The 17,130-nt window shown below is 40.8% G+C and overlaps 1 protein-coding gene across 2 annotated transcripts in view; it reads left to right on the forward strand.

Annotated features, from left to right (window-relative positions):
- rab27b (RAB27B, member RAS oncogene family) overlaps positions 1-17,130 on the forward strand; it is a 58,418-nt gene that overhangs the window by 31,998 nt on the left and 9,290 nt on the right. For both annotated transcript variants that reach the window (XM_080046724.1, XM_080046723.1), the window contains exon 2: positions 9,480-9,651. In XM_080046724.1, coding sequence (XP_079902850.1) covers positions 9,499-9,651 — 153 coding nt within the window. In that variant the 5' untranslated portion in view covers positions 9,480-9,498. The remainder of the gene's footprint in view (positions 1-9,479; positions 9,652-17,130) is intronic.

Raw genomic sequence — 17,130 nt, forward strand, 5'->3', positions numbered from 1 at the left:
TTTATTGTTTTCGGTTATCATAGTTTTTGGTTGCACCCATTGACGGTATATAAAAGGTTACACCTGTACCATTATTTTTACTAGTCACATCTGTGCTGCCATTAATGTTATTGGTCAAATCAGCTCTGGCGTAAACAGTAGCAGTATAATCATAATGTAATTTAGCTACACATCTAAGCTTATTAGCTTATTTCCCCTTTTTGCTCTCATTTACCACATGAGTTACACCGTACTATCGTTGACATCATTAGTTACACCTGTACCGTCTTAAATGGCGTTAGTTCTATAAGGTCAGGATTCTGAAAGCCAATTCCACCTTGAGGTCTGGTTGCAGGTTCACAAAATGACCAGCCTTGCTAAGCTCCGAGACAAACTGAATCATGCCTTCTCTTTTCAGTCCTTAATGTTATTTATGCAGGCAAAGATGGTGGGGACTGATGAGCCGACGGTGTGCATTTATATTTAACAGGAAAGGTGGAGCAGTCAGTCTTCTCTAGCTGCTTTTGTGTCGCCAATTTCATTAGTAAGATTCAAACACAGCCTGGTGGTAAAGATGCTATCCTGCACAGTAATGTGTGCGGAAAAATAATACAATCAGATGAAGATACAAAAAAAAGCTCTTCTCTCCTGAACATCAATATTACAGCTTTCCCACACATGCTGCACTCAGTTGTTTGGTTTTTCATCTGTTTTGTAGTGTACAGGTCCACAGCTGTGGAGTCCGTGTAACCAGGTTAAAAACACCAAGACTATTGGTGTCATGAGACCTACAGGTTTGCTGCACCACGTTCACTCGTGTCCCTCAACATAAGGTTGAATTCCACAATAACAGTGGTGTCTTTTGATTGTATTTCGATCCGATTGCATGTGGCTGGATTTAATAGAATCAGGATAGGCAGAGCTTTGCATTCTGAATCTGAAGGTTTCTCTGGCCTTGAAATACGCTCTTGTTAAAGCGGACACTTTTTAACGCCTCCTTGGGGTTTTTATTATATGCACCGTTCTTTTTCTCTCTGGCTTTCACATACACCACAAGTCACTTTGACTGTGACCTTGACTGTTCTTTGCATTTCCTCTTGTGCGGTTAGGGGTAGTCACAAGGCACACAAGAAAAGACAGAATTATTCTTCTGTATTCCAAAACAGCTGTTTTAAAATGCTAAAACAATCACTTTCTGTGCGTCAGCAAAAGATGTAACAGACTGTGAATAAAGGCTTTTGTGAACTGGATATGCCGTGTTAAAAGGAGCACAGACAGAGAACAGCGGAACATATTGGTTTAGATGGATATGTCACGGATGTTATCTGCAGTGCTACAAACACAATCTGTTCCGTCGCTGGTCCTTATGTGTAGTTGTTCAGAGGAGGAAGAAATAAGACACAAGTAAGCTATTTTATTGCCCGCTTAAACGATCTAAAACACCTCTCCTTTCCTTTTACCTTGGGAAATCAGTTGCTTGTCCAAAAAAGTGTTGCTCCTAAAAATGGTGGCCTGGAGTTTGCCCAAGCAGCTGAACCATTTAGGATAAATATTTGGCTGGATGTTTGCATCAGAGGAACCGTCAGGAGATCATCAAAACAATTTAAGGATTTATCCTCTAAAGACCAAGAATATCCACAATACATTTGTCTAGGACAGTTTTCTCTAGGGCTGCCCCATGAATGTTGACGATTCAGAACCCCTTTATTTGACGTAGATTTTCCAAGTTTGGCGGTCAAGTTCATTTATTTGGTCTGTCAGTGTGCACTAAAATAAAGTTTTTGTGTGAGACGAAAAGGCCAAATATCTCACTTCATTGCACCTTTCTGATTTTCAAATACAACCAAGAATAGTAGAATCTCTATAGAGCGTCCTATTCCTAGTCGGGGACACAGCCCTAGTTTTCTTTGAAGTGGAGGGATGAAAAGACCGACACTACCTTCTTCTCACTTGACAGCTGATTGTTGTGTGTAATTGTACATGGTCCTCCCCCTCTCCAAGAAAGGAAACAACAAACCAGAGTGTATATTATTTTTTTTCATTATATCCCAGTGAACTCCAGATGCCACTGTTAGTAACTTGCTCAAGATCTGCAGCATTGGTCCCCACTCTCGTCTCAACCCTTGCTCGTTCACCTTAAGAAGCCCTCCTATTCTGCCTCCCAGTATCCCTACATCCATGTTGTTGACCTTCCAGGATCCAGCTGTGTGTGCTGTCTGTACAGATGTCAGCCCACCTCCGGATGAGGGATTAGCGGGAGATGGGAGGAAGCCCTGGTGGGAGTCGCAGGTGGAAGAATAAATAGATGCAGTACACCTGAGTTGAGTGTTTCGTATTGATATCTGATCAGGTCCAGATCTGATTCAGACTCTGTAGTTCCACTTAAAAGCAGTGAAACATACCGGACAGAAGGCAGGGTGTCTAGATAAATTATCACTTTCTTCCTCAATCACACACTAAGCATATGGACCAAACTATGTGTGGATGAAACCTTTTCTGTTAGCACATGCAAGTGATGGCTGATCAAGGGGGCCTGTGAGAGTAGCTGTAGGTAATAATTGTACTTTTTTGTTAAGATCAGTGCACACCAGCCCCCTCCCCAGCTTCTGCTTAGATTCCCTTAATTGATTTTCTTCTGCCGTGTTGTGTCACATTGCGGTTCTGAAATGCTAAAAGGTTTGGGACAATCTGAGGGGGTAAACCTGGAGGACGTCTGGACAAATTGGATAATCAAGGGTCAATCTTCATCCATGTTAGGGGCTATCGATTGTTGACTGCAGAATAAATTGATTAACGTCAACAAAGGCCCAGAGCGGAGTGTGCAGAACAAAGGGAAAACAAATCAGCTGTCCGATCTGTTTAAGATGATGCAGAGGCCACATCAGTCAAATACAAGGGGCCTCTGGCGAATGTCTGTTGACCTTTTTACATGATTGATTATTGGAAAAACCAAAACGTTTTAAAACAACAGTTTGAGGAGATATAGCTGCACTTAAGTACTGTGCTTAGTAACCACATGTCACATGAATTATATGACTTGTGGTTACTTTGCTGTAGTGCTTTTTTTTGCCTTTTTGGTACTGACCGAAATGTATCTTTATCATTGTGTGTCTGTCAGGGACTAAGTACGACTGCAGGCATCAAACCTCAGGTCAGATAAGTAATCGTTAATCATTCTTTTTCAAATAGATGAACTTTCATTTTTGATTTCCTTTCTATTAGGCCAAAGATCTTGTTCAGCTTATTGTCTTTTAACACCATTCACCATTTGAGAACTGTGGCTTAACATGTGCAAGTTCTAATCTCTCACATTTTCAATCAATAGGCTTTCAATGTATTTTGTTCTGAACATACCTCTCTTGGTAGTATTCTTCAATGTTAGTGTTGTAGTCCAACTTTCCAGTTCTGCATGGGAAGTGCCTTTTTACGAGCACAAGGGATGCATATGAAAGGATGCATGCGTGTACTGAAATAGTTATGTAATTTTCACCTCATTGATAGAAGTACTCTGCTACGGCCATATCAAAAGCTGTCCTCATCTCTGCTAATGCAAACCAACCGTACTCACTGCTGCTGCTTCACAATAAAAGCGTTCAACCAGCAAACCCCCGGGGCTAGCTTTTATCTTTTAAAACACAATTCATTTTTGTCAAGGAGCTCTTCGTTTTCTTTTTTTTTTTGCTCTTCTTCATCTTGTGTTGTATCTCTGGTTGCTCGAAGCGGACCAGAGTTGTCATTACATGTACAGGTAATATTTGCATCCAATTTCTAGGAACTCAACTAGTATAAATATGCATTTGATAGTGCTAAACTGTAACTGTTACAGCAACTAAAATAGTGTTACTTTAAAGAAAAAAAATTGTTTAATAGATTTTTTAAAATTATTTCTCAAAGTAGGTTTTGCCGATTATTCACATTCTAAGTCTTTACAACTCTAGGTGAAGTTACTCTAGTAGCTGATTTAGATTTGTCACCGTTTTCATAAGATTAAGACACTTTCTTGAATAAAAATCTCAGCACCTGTAGAAGGCTTGGAGAATTAAAGTCATGTAAGTCCTATTTTAAATGTCTCAGCCCACCATCTAAACATTAAACAACCTCCACATGTCATCACGTATTCTCCAAAGAATCCTACACGAGACACATCTTGCACTATTTAAACTTCTCCTTTTGTGGGATTACTTTAAAACCGCAGTGAGCATTTTCAGTGGGAAGATGTACGGATTAATCCTGTCAGTGTGTTAATCAATAATTAACACAGCAAAGGCCAAGCTGCCGACATGCCGTGCTGCTTTAAGTAATAGAAGGGAACTCTCTAAACAGTCTATCTATCCATAGCTCTTTTTTGGTGAGGTTTCTCTGTGCAAATTAGTGTTGTAAGATATAAAAAGACGTGGTCCTGATTAGGTTGAAAGCTTTAATTCACCCTAGACATCTGCAAACCTCCAAAATCTCTCGACTTCCTTTCAGTCAAGCTGTGAAATCTTACGTGCAGTGTTTTGTTTTCTTTGTTCTTCATGTTGATTTACTACTAGAGCCATCTGGGTCATGAGAATACATTTAAGGTGGAAGTCTAACTTGGATTTGGGTGAAAACATGTTAAGCTGATATAAAATATTCATTGATTTAATTAAAGGTTTAAGGTTGCATTATGTATAAAGATCTAATGAAACCCAAAGATTCAACACCCTGTCATCAGCAGGAATTTGAAGATAATTAGGAATAGTATAGAGGGGATCAGGGAATTATGACTACATGCTGTTGTTTCTGTTGGTCACTTTCTAGTATGAAATATCCAGTATTGGATTAAAAACCAATTCCATGAAAAACCAATGAATAGTGTCTTTCTTCCTCTGACCCCTCTTCTACTCTCTTTTGTTCCAGCCGTGCATTATTAAGGGATGAGATATCTCTCTTCAAACTACTATCCATTCATGATAATTTCGCTTATTATCCATTAAGCACTTTTAATACATGAATCACTCGTTGGATGAGAGGACATAGGCAGTGTTTAGACACCTGTGTGTGGTATTTATCAGTGCACATTTACAACAAAGTCTTACACCAACATAGCCTAACAAAAGTTGGTGTACACCTCCACATCCTTGACACTATCTAAGCGGCTATGAAGTTGGCCAACATCTGTAGGTCTGAATTCTCAATTCATGATGGAGTCATGTTTGTGCACACTTGCTGTAGAACTTGACACAGTCTGAACGCCTCCTTCCTCTTGCTCTTGTTTTTCAGAGCGAATGCACAGTGTGCAATAAATCTAGGTGTGTTCAGAGCAGTACAACACTGAATGGCGGAAGTTACACTCGGGGTCTGTCAGGAGGATTTATGCGTCTCCATCTCCATGGGGGAGTAGTAGATTTGTCGGGCGCTGGAATTGATTTATACAGAAGTTCAGTGTAGGATTTAACCTGTTGCCTGTAAAAGCAATTCTACAACATAAGATGAATGTGTTGCACATGACCAGGCCATGTTGTGCATCCATTATGTTCTTTAACTGGTGTTATGGAGAGTTTCTAAAAGGTTTTTTGAGATCGGCGAACATAGAATATGGTTTTATAATAGAAGATTACTGGGTATTTATTCAACAGCTATGGGCTGCTGTCACTCAACAAGCACTACCAAGATTACGGTTGGATTTATTCTGACCTGTCACCTCTGTTTTTGTTTCAGCTGTAAGCTTCTATTCATAACTTGCCTCATGATAAAACGATAACGATTCTAGTCATTTTATCAACAGTTAACCCATATATGATCCACGTTTGATGTTGTTTACTTACGGTTCGATGCTCCACCTTACTGTAGAAGAGAAGCCAGTATTCAAATCTACTACATTACCTAATATATTTTATATAAGATCATTTTGAAATATGTGTGTGTACAAGAACAATTTTTCAGAGACACGTTATCAGAGAAGAAAAAAAACTAATTGTATAGCCTACTCTTAAAGTAGATTGTTGAATGGTCCTGGCAGAATTAGATCTTTAAGATTGGGTTCAGAAACCAAAACTACTTGTTAGACAAAGATGTTTTTTTATTGTTCGACCCAATGTTGACTGTTGGGATTTAAACTACTTTTTCATCACCTCAGATTCTTCTGTCAGAGCAGATTTATAAATCCAGTATAGCCCCTCTTCCACTACCTTTTGCTGATGCATCTTTTTCACAGTCATTTCTGGCTGCTTATTAATTATTCCTTATGCTTTTTCATTAGTTGTTATTTATGTTTCAACCTGAATAAAATTGATGATTTCCAATAAGAAGAGTACCAAAAACCAAATGTCTGCTCTGCACGGTGAATGTACAGGGTATACGTCTCCAAAAACTATGCAGCACTATTATGTTACAAAAGGCTGATGGCTGTTTGTGCATCATATTCTAACTGAAAGCAGTGACGTCTGTTCTTATCTCAAGAGATGTGTGAAGGATAACTGTACACAAAGAGTCAAACTCAACTTCCTGATAGATGTCTTGATGGTGTCATGGTGATGTGTCCTCAGGCAAACTCTTAAGTCATATCTACTCTGTGTACCAAGACTGGACACATTCCCTTCTTTTCTTTTCTTTTCTTTTATTTTCTTTTATTTTCCCCCTTCTCTTATTGCGGGGTGAGGGCTCATACATTTTTAATTTGTCCGTGTGTTTTATGGTTTTGTTCTCGCTTGTTATTGAGAGGGAAGGTTTAGCAGACACCAGGGAAAACCTCTCACCCGCAACCTGAATTTACCGTGTATGTTGGTAGCCTATATATCCCGGTTTATTAGGGATGCACTCAGTTTGCCACTTTGTTGGCAACACATAGCCACATTTAAAGCAGGATCATTGACAAGCCCTGTAAAATATACCTCCAATTTATATCAATGATAGGAACACTTCTCGGTCTAAGGCAATTCATCTCAACAGCATTACAAACTGCATCCTCTAGAATGAACCTTAAGTTGAATCAACAACTTAATGTTGTCTTACTTAATACACTGGCAGCTGAGTGTATATTAAAGGTAAGCTATCATGCAAATATTCAGGTTTATTCAGAATTGTAATTTGGGTTTCTACTGGAAACTGTTTTCATGGTGAAGTGTCAAAAAGAAACGCTCCGTTTGAGAGCCTGTCTCTTTAAGCCTGCATCCAAAAAGCATTGCTTCTCTCCTGAAGTCATGAGGGGAGAGAAATCTGCCTGTGGTTTTTGAGCACAGTTTATCAGAAGGGTGGAGGTGTGTGCATTTCATACAGAAATGAATGGACAGCTGGATTTCAAGTGAGGCAATGTTGGTTGAATTTTCTTTCTGAGAAGAATTATAATACTAAAATTCATACAATTATTTGGGAATATACCGGTAAGTCTTTTGACATCATTCCCCCTCCGCCACTCCTAAGAAAATGAATTCATTCTGAAATAATTTCCTCCTTTAATCTATTTTTGGTTTAATTGTGTCGTTATTGTTTCTCGTTGGAGGGGCTTTGAGTGCCTTACTCGGCCTGTCAGCTGAATGAGCTGCTGTTAGCCGTTTTAACCTCATGGAAACGTAAAACATTTCAACGTTGAATTGTGAGCATTAATGTCAGGAGGACTAAATGCTGAAGTCATGTCCTCACCTCGAGGCGAGCCTCTGTTCAACTTATCTCTGGAACTCATTGTAATTTTCACATTTAGCATCTCTTTAATGGTCTTTCTGAAAAAGTCAAACATTCCAGGGGTTTACAACCCACATTGATAGGGTTGATATGATACAGTGTGGGTGTTAGTTCAATACACTGTGTAGTTCTATCTTTGCCTCAGTCTAGATGGTGAATAGGGTCCCTCTTGATTCCCACCACCATACTGTCTGAGGCACAGGGAGGTTGTTGTGAGGAGATCAGAGCTCAGACTCCCTGTCCTCAATGTAATAAAGAACAGTGTTACACATGCTTCCTCTCAGCTGAGTGAATTAAGAGTCTTATGATCCTCTCTCTAAATATACCACATTTAGCCCAGAGGCCGACGGACCCCCGATTACAATCCACTAGATACACCAACCATTGGCATGAAAGCTGCATTCCTTTGCTTCACATAGAGCAGCACCCGGTGGCCCAAAATAAATGGATGAAATACTGTATGTGATTATGAACCTTCTCTTCTGATGATGAAAGTTGGTCTGGTGTTTCTGGTCAGGATCTTGGACTTTGACCATTTGCAATCTGTTCTTACAAGAGGCAAGATTTCAATTGAATTTCGTATGGATATTCATCATCCCCTGAAGATGAATCTCTGGGACTTTGGTCACTTCCTTACCTTTCATCCAGCGCCATTCATAGGACAATACATTCACTATTATTATGCAAGAAATGTCCAAATGGAACAATTCAATTTGCTTTACATTTCATGATCACACAACCCGGTTTCCCAGAGCTGGCTCTGCTTTTTCATATTGACAAAGGCACTCCCATCCTTTCCCGCCCACACTTAATGCTTACACACACACACACACACACACACACACACACACACACACACACACACACACACACACACACACACACACACACACACACACACACACACACACACACACACACACACACACACACACACACACACACACACACACACACACACACACACACACACACACACACACACACACACACACACACACACACACACACACACACACACACACACACACACACACACACACACACACACACACACACACACACACACACACACACACACACACACACACACACACACACACACACACACACACACACACACACACACACACACACACACACACACACACACACACACACACACACACACACACACACACACACACACACACACACACACACACACACACACACACACACACACACACACACACACACACACACACACACACACACACACACACACACACACACACACACACACACACACACACACACACACACACACACACACACACACACACACACACACACACACACACACACACACACACACACACACACACACACACACACACACACACACACACACACACACACACACACACACACACACACACACACACACACACACACACACACACACACACACACACACACACACACACACACACACACACACACACACACACACACACACACACACACACACACACACACACACACACACACACACACACACACACACACACACACACACACAAAGTTACTATTTTCCCAGAAAGTCTCGCTCTGGTCAGGATGACCCTCTGACAACACTCCTATAACTCTCTCACACACACACACACACACACACACACACACACACACACACACATCCTTTCTATCAGTGAGTAGTATGTTTTCTATTCATTGGCTTGTTTGACTTCTCAAATTCTTTCTTAATTTGCCTTTCCTTCTACTTCATGCGTGTCGCATGCACTCACACCCATACTGCCTTTGTGTATAATCTGTGTGACTACATGTCAACATGTATCCCTGTCTGTTTCCCACAGGTTTTTTGCGGCCATCACTATGACTGATGGGGATTATGACTACCTTATAAAGCTGCTGGCCCTGGGGGACTCGGGCGTGGGCAAGACCACCTTCCTCTACCGGTACACAGACAACAAGTTCAACCCCAAGTTCATCACTACAGTCGGCATCGACTTCAGGGAAAAGAGAGTGGTGAGTCTTTATGAGAATTATTAGGGGAAACAAAGGCAGGGAAATGACACGTCAACTAGACTGATAATATGCCTCCTTCTGCACACTCACCTTACACACAGGTGATGCAAGCTTGGTTACCATAGTTACCCATGTTATTTCCCCCAGCAGTGGTTGTCTTGGGTCTGTACTTATCAGAGAGCAAACAGTGGGTCAAGTCAGGTCTGGATATTCTGCTGCTTTTCCCCTCAGTGTCTGCTGAGCTGCTGCATGACTCACTATCATTATCATAACTTTGTACAGGAGACATCAAACCTGAGTCACCAATCCAACCAATAATACAAAATAAATAAATAAACCATTTCGAACAGAGTAACTGCTGTTGCAGTTTGTTGTTGGGCAGGAAAACCAGTTATTGGCCTCCACCGGCAATGCTGTTTGTGACATCTGGAGCTTTTTGGGCTAAGGACCGAAGAAGTCATTGGCCATTGTATCACAATATTAAAAAGCATAATATAGAAAAAACATCTTCCACCCAAAATAACAAACAAACAAACAAAACATATTTTACAGTTTTTTTTAAACTTTTTTTTTAATGGTTTTACCAATTTTTTCCATACAGACAAAAACAGAATAATTAGACACACATAATACATACACAACCCCCACCCCCTCCCCACCCCCTCCCTCACATAAACAGACAAGAAATACAAAAAAATTAAATAAGCAAATAAGACAAAATTATTAAGAAAATAAGCTATAAATACACAAATAAACAAAACAAAGCAAAAACAAAAACAAAACTGGGGCAAACCTCACACGTCCATTACAATAGTATCTTCACTGCTGGACCCAGAAGGGGCACCCGACAGGGCAAGTGACACCAAGGGGGCAGACATTTCAGTTCCCAATGTGCTGCAGCACTGGGCCCCAAACGGCGAGGAATCTGTGAGAGTTGCCAGACAGCTCATATCTCAGCCTCTCCACATGCAAAATGCCCACCAGTTCCCTCAGCTAAGTGTCAAACTGAGGGGCCAAGTCAGATTTCCACAGCTTCAGAATACATCTCTTAGCAATTACCATGCCATAGATAGACCATGATTGTGCGAGAATTATGGTCCAGTTTTTCCAAGGCTGCGGAATGTCCAAACAGAGCCGGTCTAAAAATATTCCCACAAAAGATGAAATCAGGTTTTTAGCTTCTGGTGAGCCTAGCAAAGTTTTGGACAATGAATCATCTGCGGGCAGGGACTCAAAGGATGGTATATTCTGTCTGACATAATTCCTCACCTGTAGATACCTGAAGAATTGAGCTTTCGACAGTGAACACTTTGATACTAGCTGATATATTTTACTGTTTAACGTATCCTATATTCTAGTTATTCCACTTCAAAAAATCCCCTCTGCATCTATCAGAAAAAAATATTTTCCTTCGACTAACTTTGAGTCAAAAACGGTCATTTTAAGCATTAAAAGCAAACCAAAATCAACAAATATTAAACATTTATGTAAAGAGCTCAAGTGGGGCAAATGGTTTATAAAAAAAGTAGAACAAATATTACTGTATAATGCTTTTATTGCAGTTAATTGGGAGAGGACATTTTTCTCCTTAGGTCCTCTATAGTAAAAGTTAAGGCGGCACAAGGGTTAATATTTCTTCCTAAATATTTTTTTGACCTGACCTCTTGAGGTTATAATGTGCCCTATATGTTGTGAGTTAAAAATACAAAAAAAAGGGCAAGAGGCTACATACAGTAAGCTGCGTCACATGGCGCATGTTTTCTAAACTGGTAGTGTAATGGTTACATTTCGATAGGAACAGAAGCTACTCTACTTGGTTTAAGATGAGAATTTGACTGAATCCAACAATTGTCATTGTTTAACTATGTTTCATTGAGGATTAAACAATCAATTAAATGATTATGTAAATCAGTTAGTAAGTTTAGCTTTTCCCCCCAGCCTATGTGCTAAGCTAAGCTAACACATCTCATTCATTCATATGGGAGCGGCATCAATCTAGCCTGGTGAGACCAGCCTTCACATTCGTTTCTCTCCCGCAGGTCAGTCTGGACTTTCTCCAGTCTCCTAGGGGAGCAGCCCAGCTCCGTCATTTAGTGGAAGGCAGCCCCTGATTGGTTCATGTAGTCATCAATGTATACTCCAGTCAGACTTGACCCTTCCCACATTCCATCCGTTAGGAGAAGGCAGCCCATGATTGGTTCATGTAGTTGTTGACGTCAACATGGAACGAGGAATAAGCTTGTGGGATACGGCTGGTCTCACAAGGCTAGACTTACGACTACATGAACCAATCAGAAGCTGCCTTCCAAACTAAAAGTGACACACGTTAAGGTCAGAACACGGTCCAGATTGTCCCGGACTCCTCCCCACAGAGATTTGAGAAAGTCCAGAATGATCTGCAGGAAACGAATGTGAAGCTCAAGAAAGATCAGGCTGATCTCACCAGGCTAGCATCGGTCCTCTCAACTCACTCTCTGCAAATAAAAGCAATGTCGAAGAGGCTTTGATGGACGTAACTTGACAGCAATAGAGTTCATTGTAAATGAGATCAGTCCTTTTAAGTATGTAGAGGGTTTTATTCTCCTATAAATCGATTTTGGGGGAAAGTACCACTTTAAACTGGCAGTGGAAGTATTTCCTCATGTTCCAGAGATCTCATCAGGATAGACACACCCAGACAGGCAAGTGTAAGATGCAGTTATCTGTATCGGAGCGTGGGCGAGGTTTGCTCAGCACTTTGGACATCACGGTGCTATCCTGCCTTCACACTTACGAAAACACTGACAATGCTGCTTTAATCCCATAGCTCCGGATGAATCATAGGATTGATTATTGTTCCCCATCTCCTCTGTCTGTCTCTGTGTGTCTGTGTCTGTCTGTCTGTCTGTCTGTGTGTGTGTGTGTGTGTGTGTGTGTGTGTGTGTGTGTGTGTGTGTGTGTGTGTGTGTGTGTGTGTGTGTGTGTGTGTGTGTGTGTGTGTGTGTGTGTGTGTGTGTGTGTGTGTGTGTGTGTGTGTGTGTGTGTGTGTGTGTGTGTGTGTGTGTGTGTGTGTGTGTGTGTGTGTGTGTGTGTGTGTGTCCAGATCACACCCCTTATTTCCAAGAGTACCTATTTGCAGACCCATGGAGAAAACGGACCTCCACTACACCGGAAGCAAGATGGGGCCACGCCCCAAACTCATTTCATTCAGTTTGTTTTCACTTTACGCTGCAGCTCCGACTGAAGAAAGAGTGTCACTGCAACAACGCGACCCTGTACAGTTTAAAGCAAAATCACTCCATAGAAATCTCCATTTTTATAATTTCCTGATGATGTTACGTTTAATCGATCATTTGTCTGTGTACATTCAGTACACTCTCAGTTTCTCCCGGCGAAAATGAAATCCAAGCTGTGGCCGCCATTGCTACAGTTTTTAATTCAGGTTTTTAAAAGATTTACAAGTTATTAATTGGGTTTTTGATAACATTGTTGGTGAGAAATGTGTGTCATACTTTCACAATCTTCACTCAGTGAATGTGTACGATTTAGTTTGATGGTTATCACGAGTATTATTCTGGACATCGCAAGGTTTGTTTATCTTTGATCAGCTGCTTGAACAACGTGCATTTGTTGATAGCAGAGATTGCACTGATTGTGAATTAAACAGACGGATTTCAGAAGATGTACACAAAGCTTCGTTGCTTCATTCATCTTCTACCTCAACATCTACTTTTTAACACCGTCCTGGCCACTTGGGACCCTTAACAAACGGACGCATTTTACTGTGTACTAGCACCATAACCGGTGGAAACCGTGTATTATTATTCACCGCTAGGTGAACTCCGGCAGTAAAACAAAAAGAAGAAAACAAATTCAGAGTAGGTTACAATTCTGACCAATGAAATCCACTTCCGGTGGAGCTCCACTTTCCCCATGCGTCTGCAAATAGGTGCCTCTCCTTATTTCAGGAGTCAAACAGAGGCAGACACAGGTGTGATCACAGCTGTACTTCAGTGATGTCAGTGGCCCCTCCTTGGGGTCTTTGAGGACCCAAAAGCTAAATGTGTGACCAGCTTCTTTAAAGATAAATGCGATTTGTAGAGAATAGTCATATGACTCCCTGACACGACTTTTTTTTGGACTGGTTCGTATAAGCTACGTTGAATGCCTGCTATCTGTATGTTCTTTGCTGGGCTTTACAGAGCATAGTGATTTACATTTAGCAGTATCTTTTTGTGGCTAAGGTATGTAGCCAACGTTAGCAAAGTGAGTCGATTCACTGTTTTCTTTTTTCATCACAGATGGACAGGAGTCTGTCAGGAGTCTGTCAGGAGTATACATTCTGCTCCATATTACTTCTTGGTCCTTTATTGTAAAAGTTAATCTTCCCATGTGCAAAGTTTGTTCTACATCATGCTACTAATGTTGGTGGAAATAGCAGTTTCAATGTCCTCATTACCTGCTTTGTGGCACAAAATATATTGAATAGTTCACAGTTGTCATGACTTTTTTTTTTTACTTGTGTAAAGTAAAACAGAACTACTAACTAAATATGCTTAATTAAAGTGACTTCTCTACCTATGTCTTGGTTATTGCAGTTGATAGTATTTAGCCTAATAAGGATGTCATGCCTTTAGTTGGTGTTAAACGCAGCTTATTGACAAAATCATATCGGCCCTGTTCTGTCCTCACTTCACCGGCTACTAGTGCTTTTTAAGACGTTATTGATTATGTTTTAAGCCCCCAATGGGCTGGCTCCTATTTATTTCCTCTGAATTGCTGCTCCCCTTACCACCGGCCCCCATGGGATCTGTGACTGCTTCAGAACGATGTGAGCCCAGTGTGAGCAAACAAACACAGCCTTCTGCATCTGAAGCCCTGCTAAGTCCCAGCTCAGGGCCAAACAGATGACATGGCTCTGCAGTTTGGCTGCTACTGAACTCCCTTCCTGAGGATATAACTCTTGTAGAATCACTTCACTTCCTCTTTTATACATTGTATAGGCCTTTTATTATTGCAATACAATTTAGTTTTTTCCCCCACTTCCATTATTTTTAGTTTTTCCGTTTTATTTGAACGCGTATTTTTTTGAAATTTAGTTTATGCCATTTTTGATGTGCTTTTGTCCCCCTGGTTTAATTTAATTGAAATGCTAAAATGTTTGATTTTATTTTTTCTGTCTGTAAAGCACTTTGTCATAACAGCAGTTCAGTAGAATACCAACTAAAGCAACTTGTTCTGTCTGAAAATACATTTGGGTTGTTATTGTGACAACCATGCCATCCAATTTCTGTCCTGTTCAGACTAGTAGCTTGGAAAACAGATTTAAAAAAATTACTTAGGAAATGCCAACAGGTGGATTTGAGAAGTATGTTTAACTTAACTTAAAAAATATCACAAACATCTTTTTAAAAGATTTCTTTTTCATTTTTGGATAGGCTTGAGTTTTGTCTGATGCTGAAAACACATTAGGAATATTGGAGAGATTATTTACTGGGACACTTGTATAATGTTGTTACCTAATTAGGATAGTTGGGTTACATTAAAGGTCACATATACTAATGTTTAAGGTTCAAAATTGTAATTTGGGTTTCTACTAGAAACTGTTTTCATGGTCTAGTGTCCCCTAAAACCCTTTATATTTCTCACAGTACCATTGCTGAATCACCTCTTTTCAGCCTCTGTATGAAACGCTCCGTTTTAGAGCCCGTCTCTTTAAGCTCCGCTCTCCAAAAAGCCCAGTCATCTCTGATTGGCCCTGAATTTAACTGCCGATTAGATTCAGGGGATCTAAGTAGTGCTAAGATAGGTTGGTAATGAGTGGGCGCGGTTTATCCTCTTACAAAGTCATAAGGGGAGATAAATCTGACTGGTCACACAGATATCAATGGAGAAATAACATAAACAAGTGCATTTTGCACAAAAGGTGATCTTTTAAATGCAACAAAAAAATATGTAGAGTTGTGGAATTTGTGCACAAATTCACAAAACAAAACCTTCATAAAATTGTCAAACGGCACCACATGTATCACTGTGCAGACTCTCACTATCAGAAGGGCTATTATTTGCCACCTGACTTCAAAGTGATTCATCACCCAGGAACAACACACCCTAGAGTACGTTCTGAGTGATGTGACGGGGCTTTAACGGTGTGAACGCAGCCTTAAAAGAGCCTCAGAGAAAGTGACGAGAGTGGCTCATCTGGGAGAGACAGAGGTGTGAATGACGCCTGAAACCTCCTAGACACACACACACACACACACACACACACACACACACACACACACACGCAACAGTTCATCATCACAGGAGTCACGGATCACTGTCCACATCGCTGTTAGCCTGTGAGTCAGAGCTGCTGACATATTCACCCCGATAGCACTGTGCTTAAAAAACACACACACACACACACACACACACACACACACACACACACACACACACACACACACACACACACACACACACACACACGCACACACACACACGCTGTGTTGGAGTTGCTTCAGGGAACTGGTGAGAGGAGAAGGAAACAAGATCCTGGAAGTTCCGTGTCAGTAACAGATCCTTTAGTGTGATATGAAGGCTTATTCTGTCTTCCTTTTACATTGGAAGTCATTAGTGGTTGGGAGTGACGTCACATTTGCTTTGACTGCGTGTCAGTAGTGCGAGGGGGAATTACAAGAAAGCATGTCATGGTTGTTGAATGATTTAGCAATTACTTCTTAGCGGTACCAGTTGATAATAACACTTTATGTTGTATTTTGTGTTAAGAAATATAGCAACATAGAAAATGAGCAGTGCCAATACAATACAAGTGTACATGTGATTTAATGTGACAAAAATAATGCAAAATAGCTCAAATGTTAGATTACCAAAAGGGTTCAATGTGTGTTCAAGTGCGGAGCAGTTGTGTTGAGTGTTGAACTCTGGGTTGGCGAGGTTTCAAAGTAGGAAACTCTACAGTCGACAGTACCAGTTGATAACAACATGGTAGTTCTAGTTTAAATGTCCAACTGGGAACCCAGGAACTTCCAAATTCTCACAACTGTTGCACATTATCTCTCCAACTATCTGCCTGATACCATTTACCATACAAAGCTGTCTACCAGGAATGTGCACATGCATGCAGGGCATTAGGCCTATGGCAAAATGCAGGGTGCCAAACACAGTGACTTGACACTCAAAATAGTTGAGCAACAATAATAGGTGCCCTGCAGAGTCTCCAAAGCTGTCAGTGTTATATGTGTTGAAAGAGGCTATTAGTACAGCTATGGACTGTCACACACAAGCTGGCTAGTTAACCTTAGCTACCCAGCGTGAAGGACAGTGGAAACAAGACTATAATCTGCACACTGCTCTGTCGACTCCCACTGCTTTACTTCTCAGTCACATAAAGCCTTGTCAACACAAACAGAGCTCAGATCAGTGTGTGCATAGGCTTTTCAGCCTGTTGAATCCAATCTGCTACAATATAACACCAGCTGGCTCTATGTAATA

This window comes from Ammodytes marinus (genome assembly GCF_949987685.1).
Source record: "Ammodytes marinus genome assembly, chromosome: 18".
NCBI classification, from domain to species: Eukaryota; Metazoa; Chordata; class Actinopteri; order Uranoscopiformes; family Ammodytidae; genus Ammodytes; species Ammodytes marinus.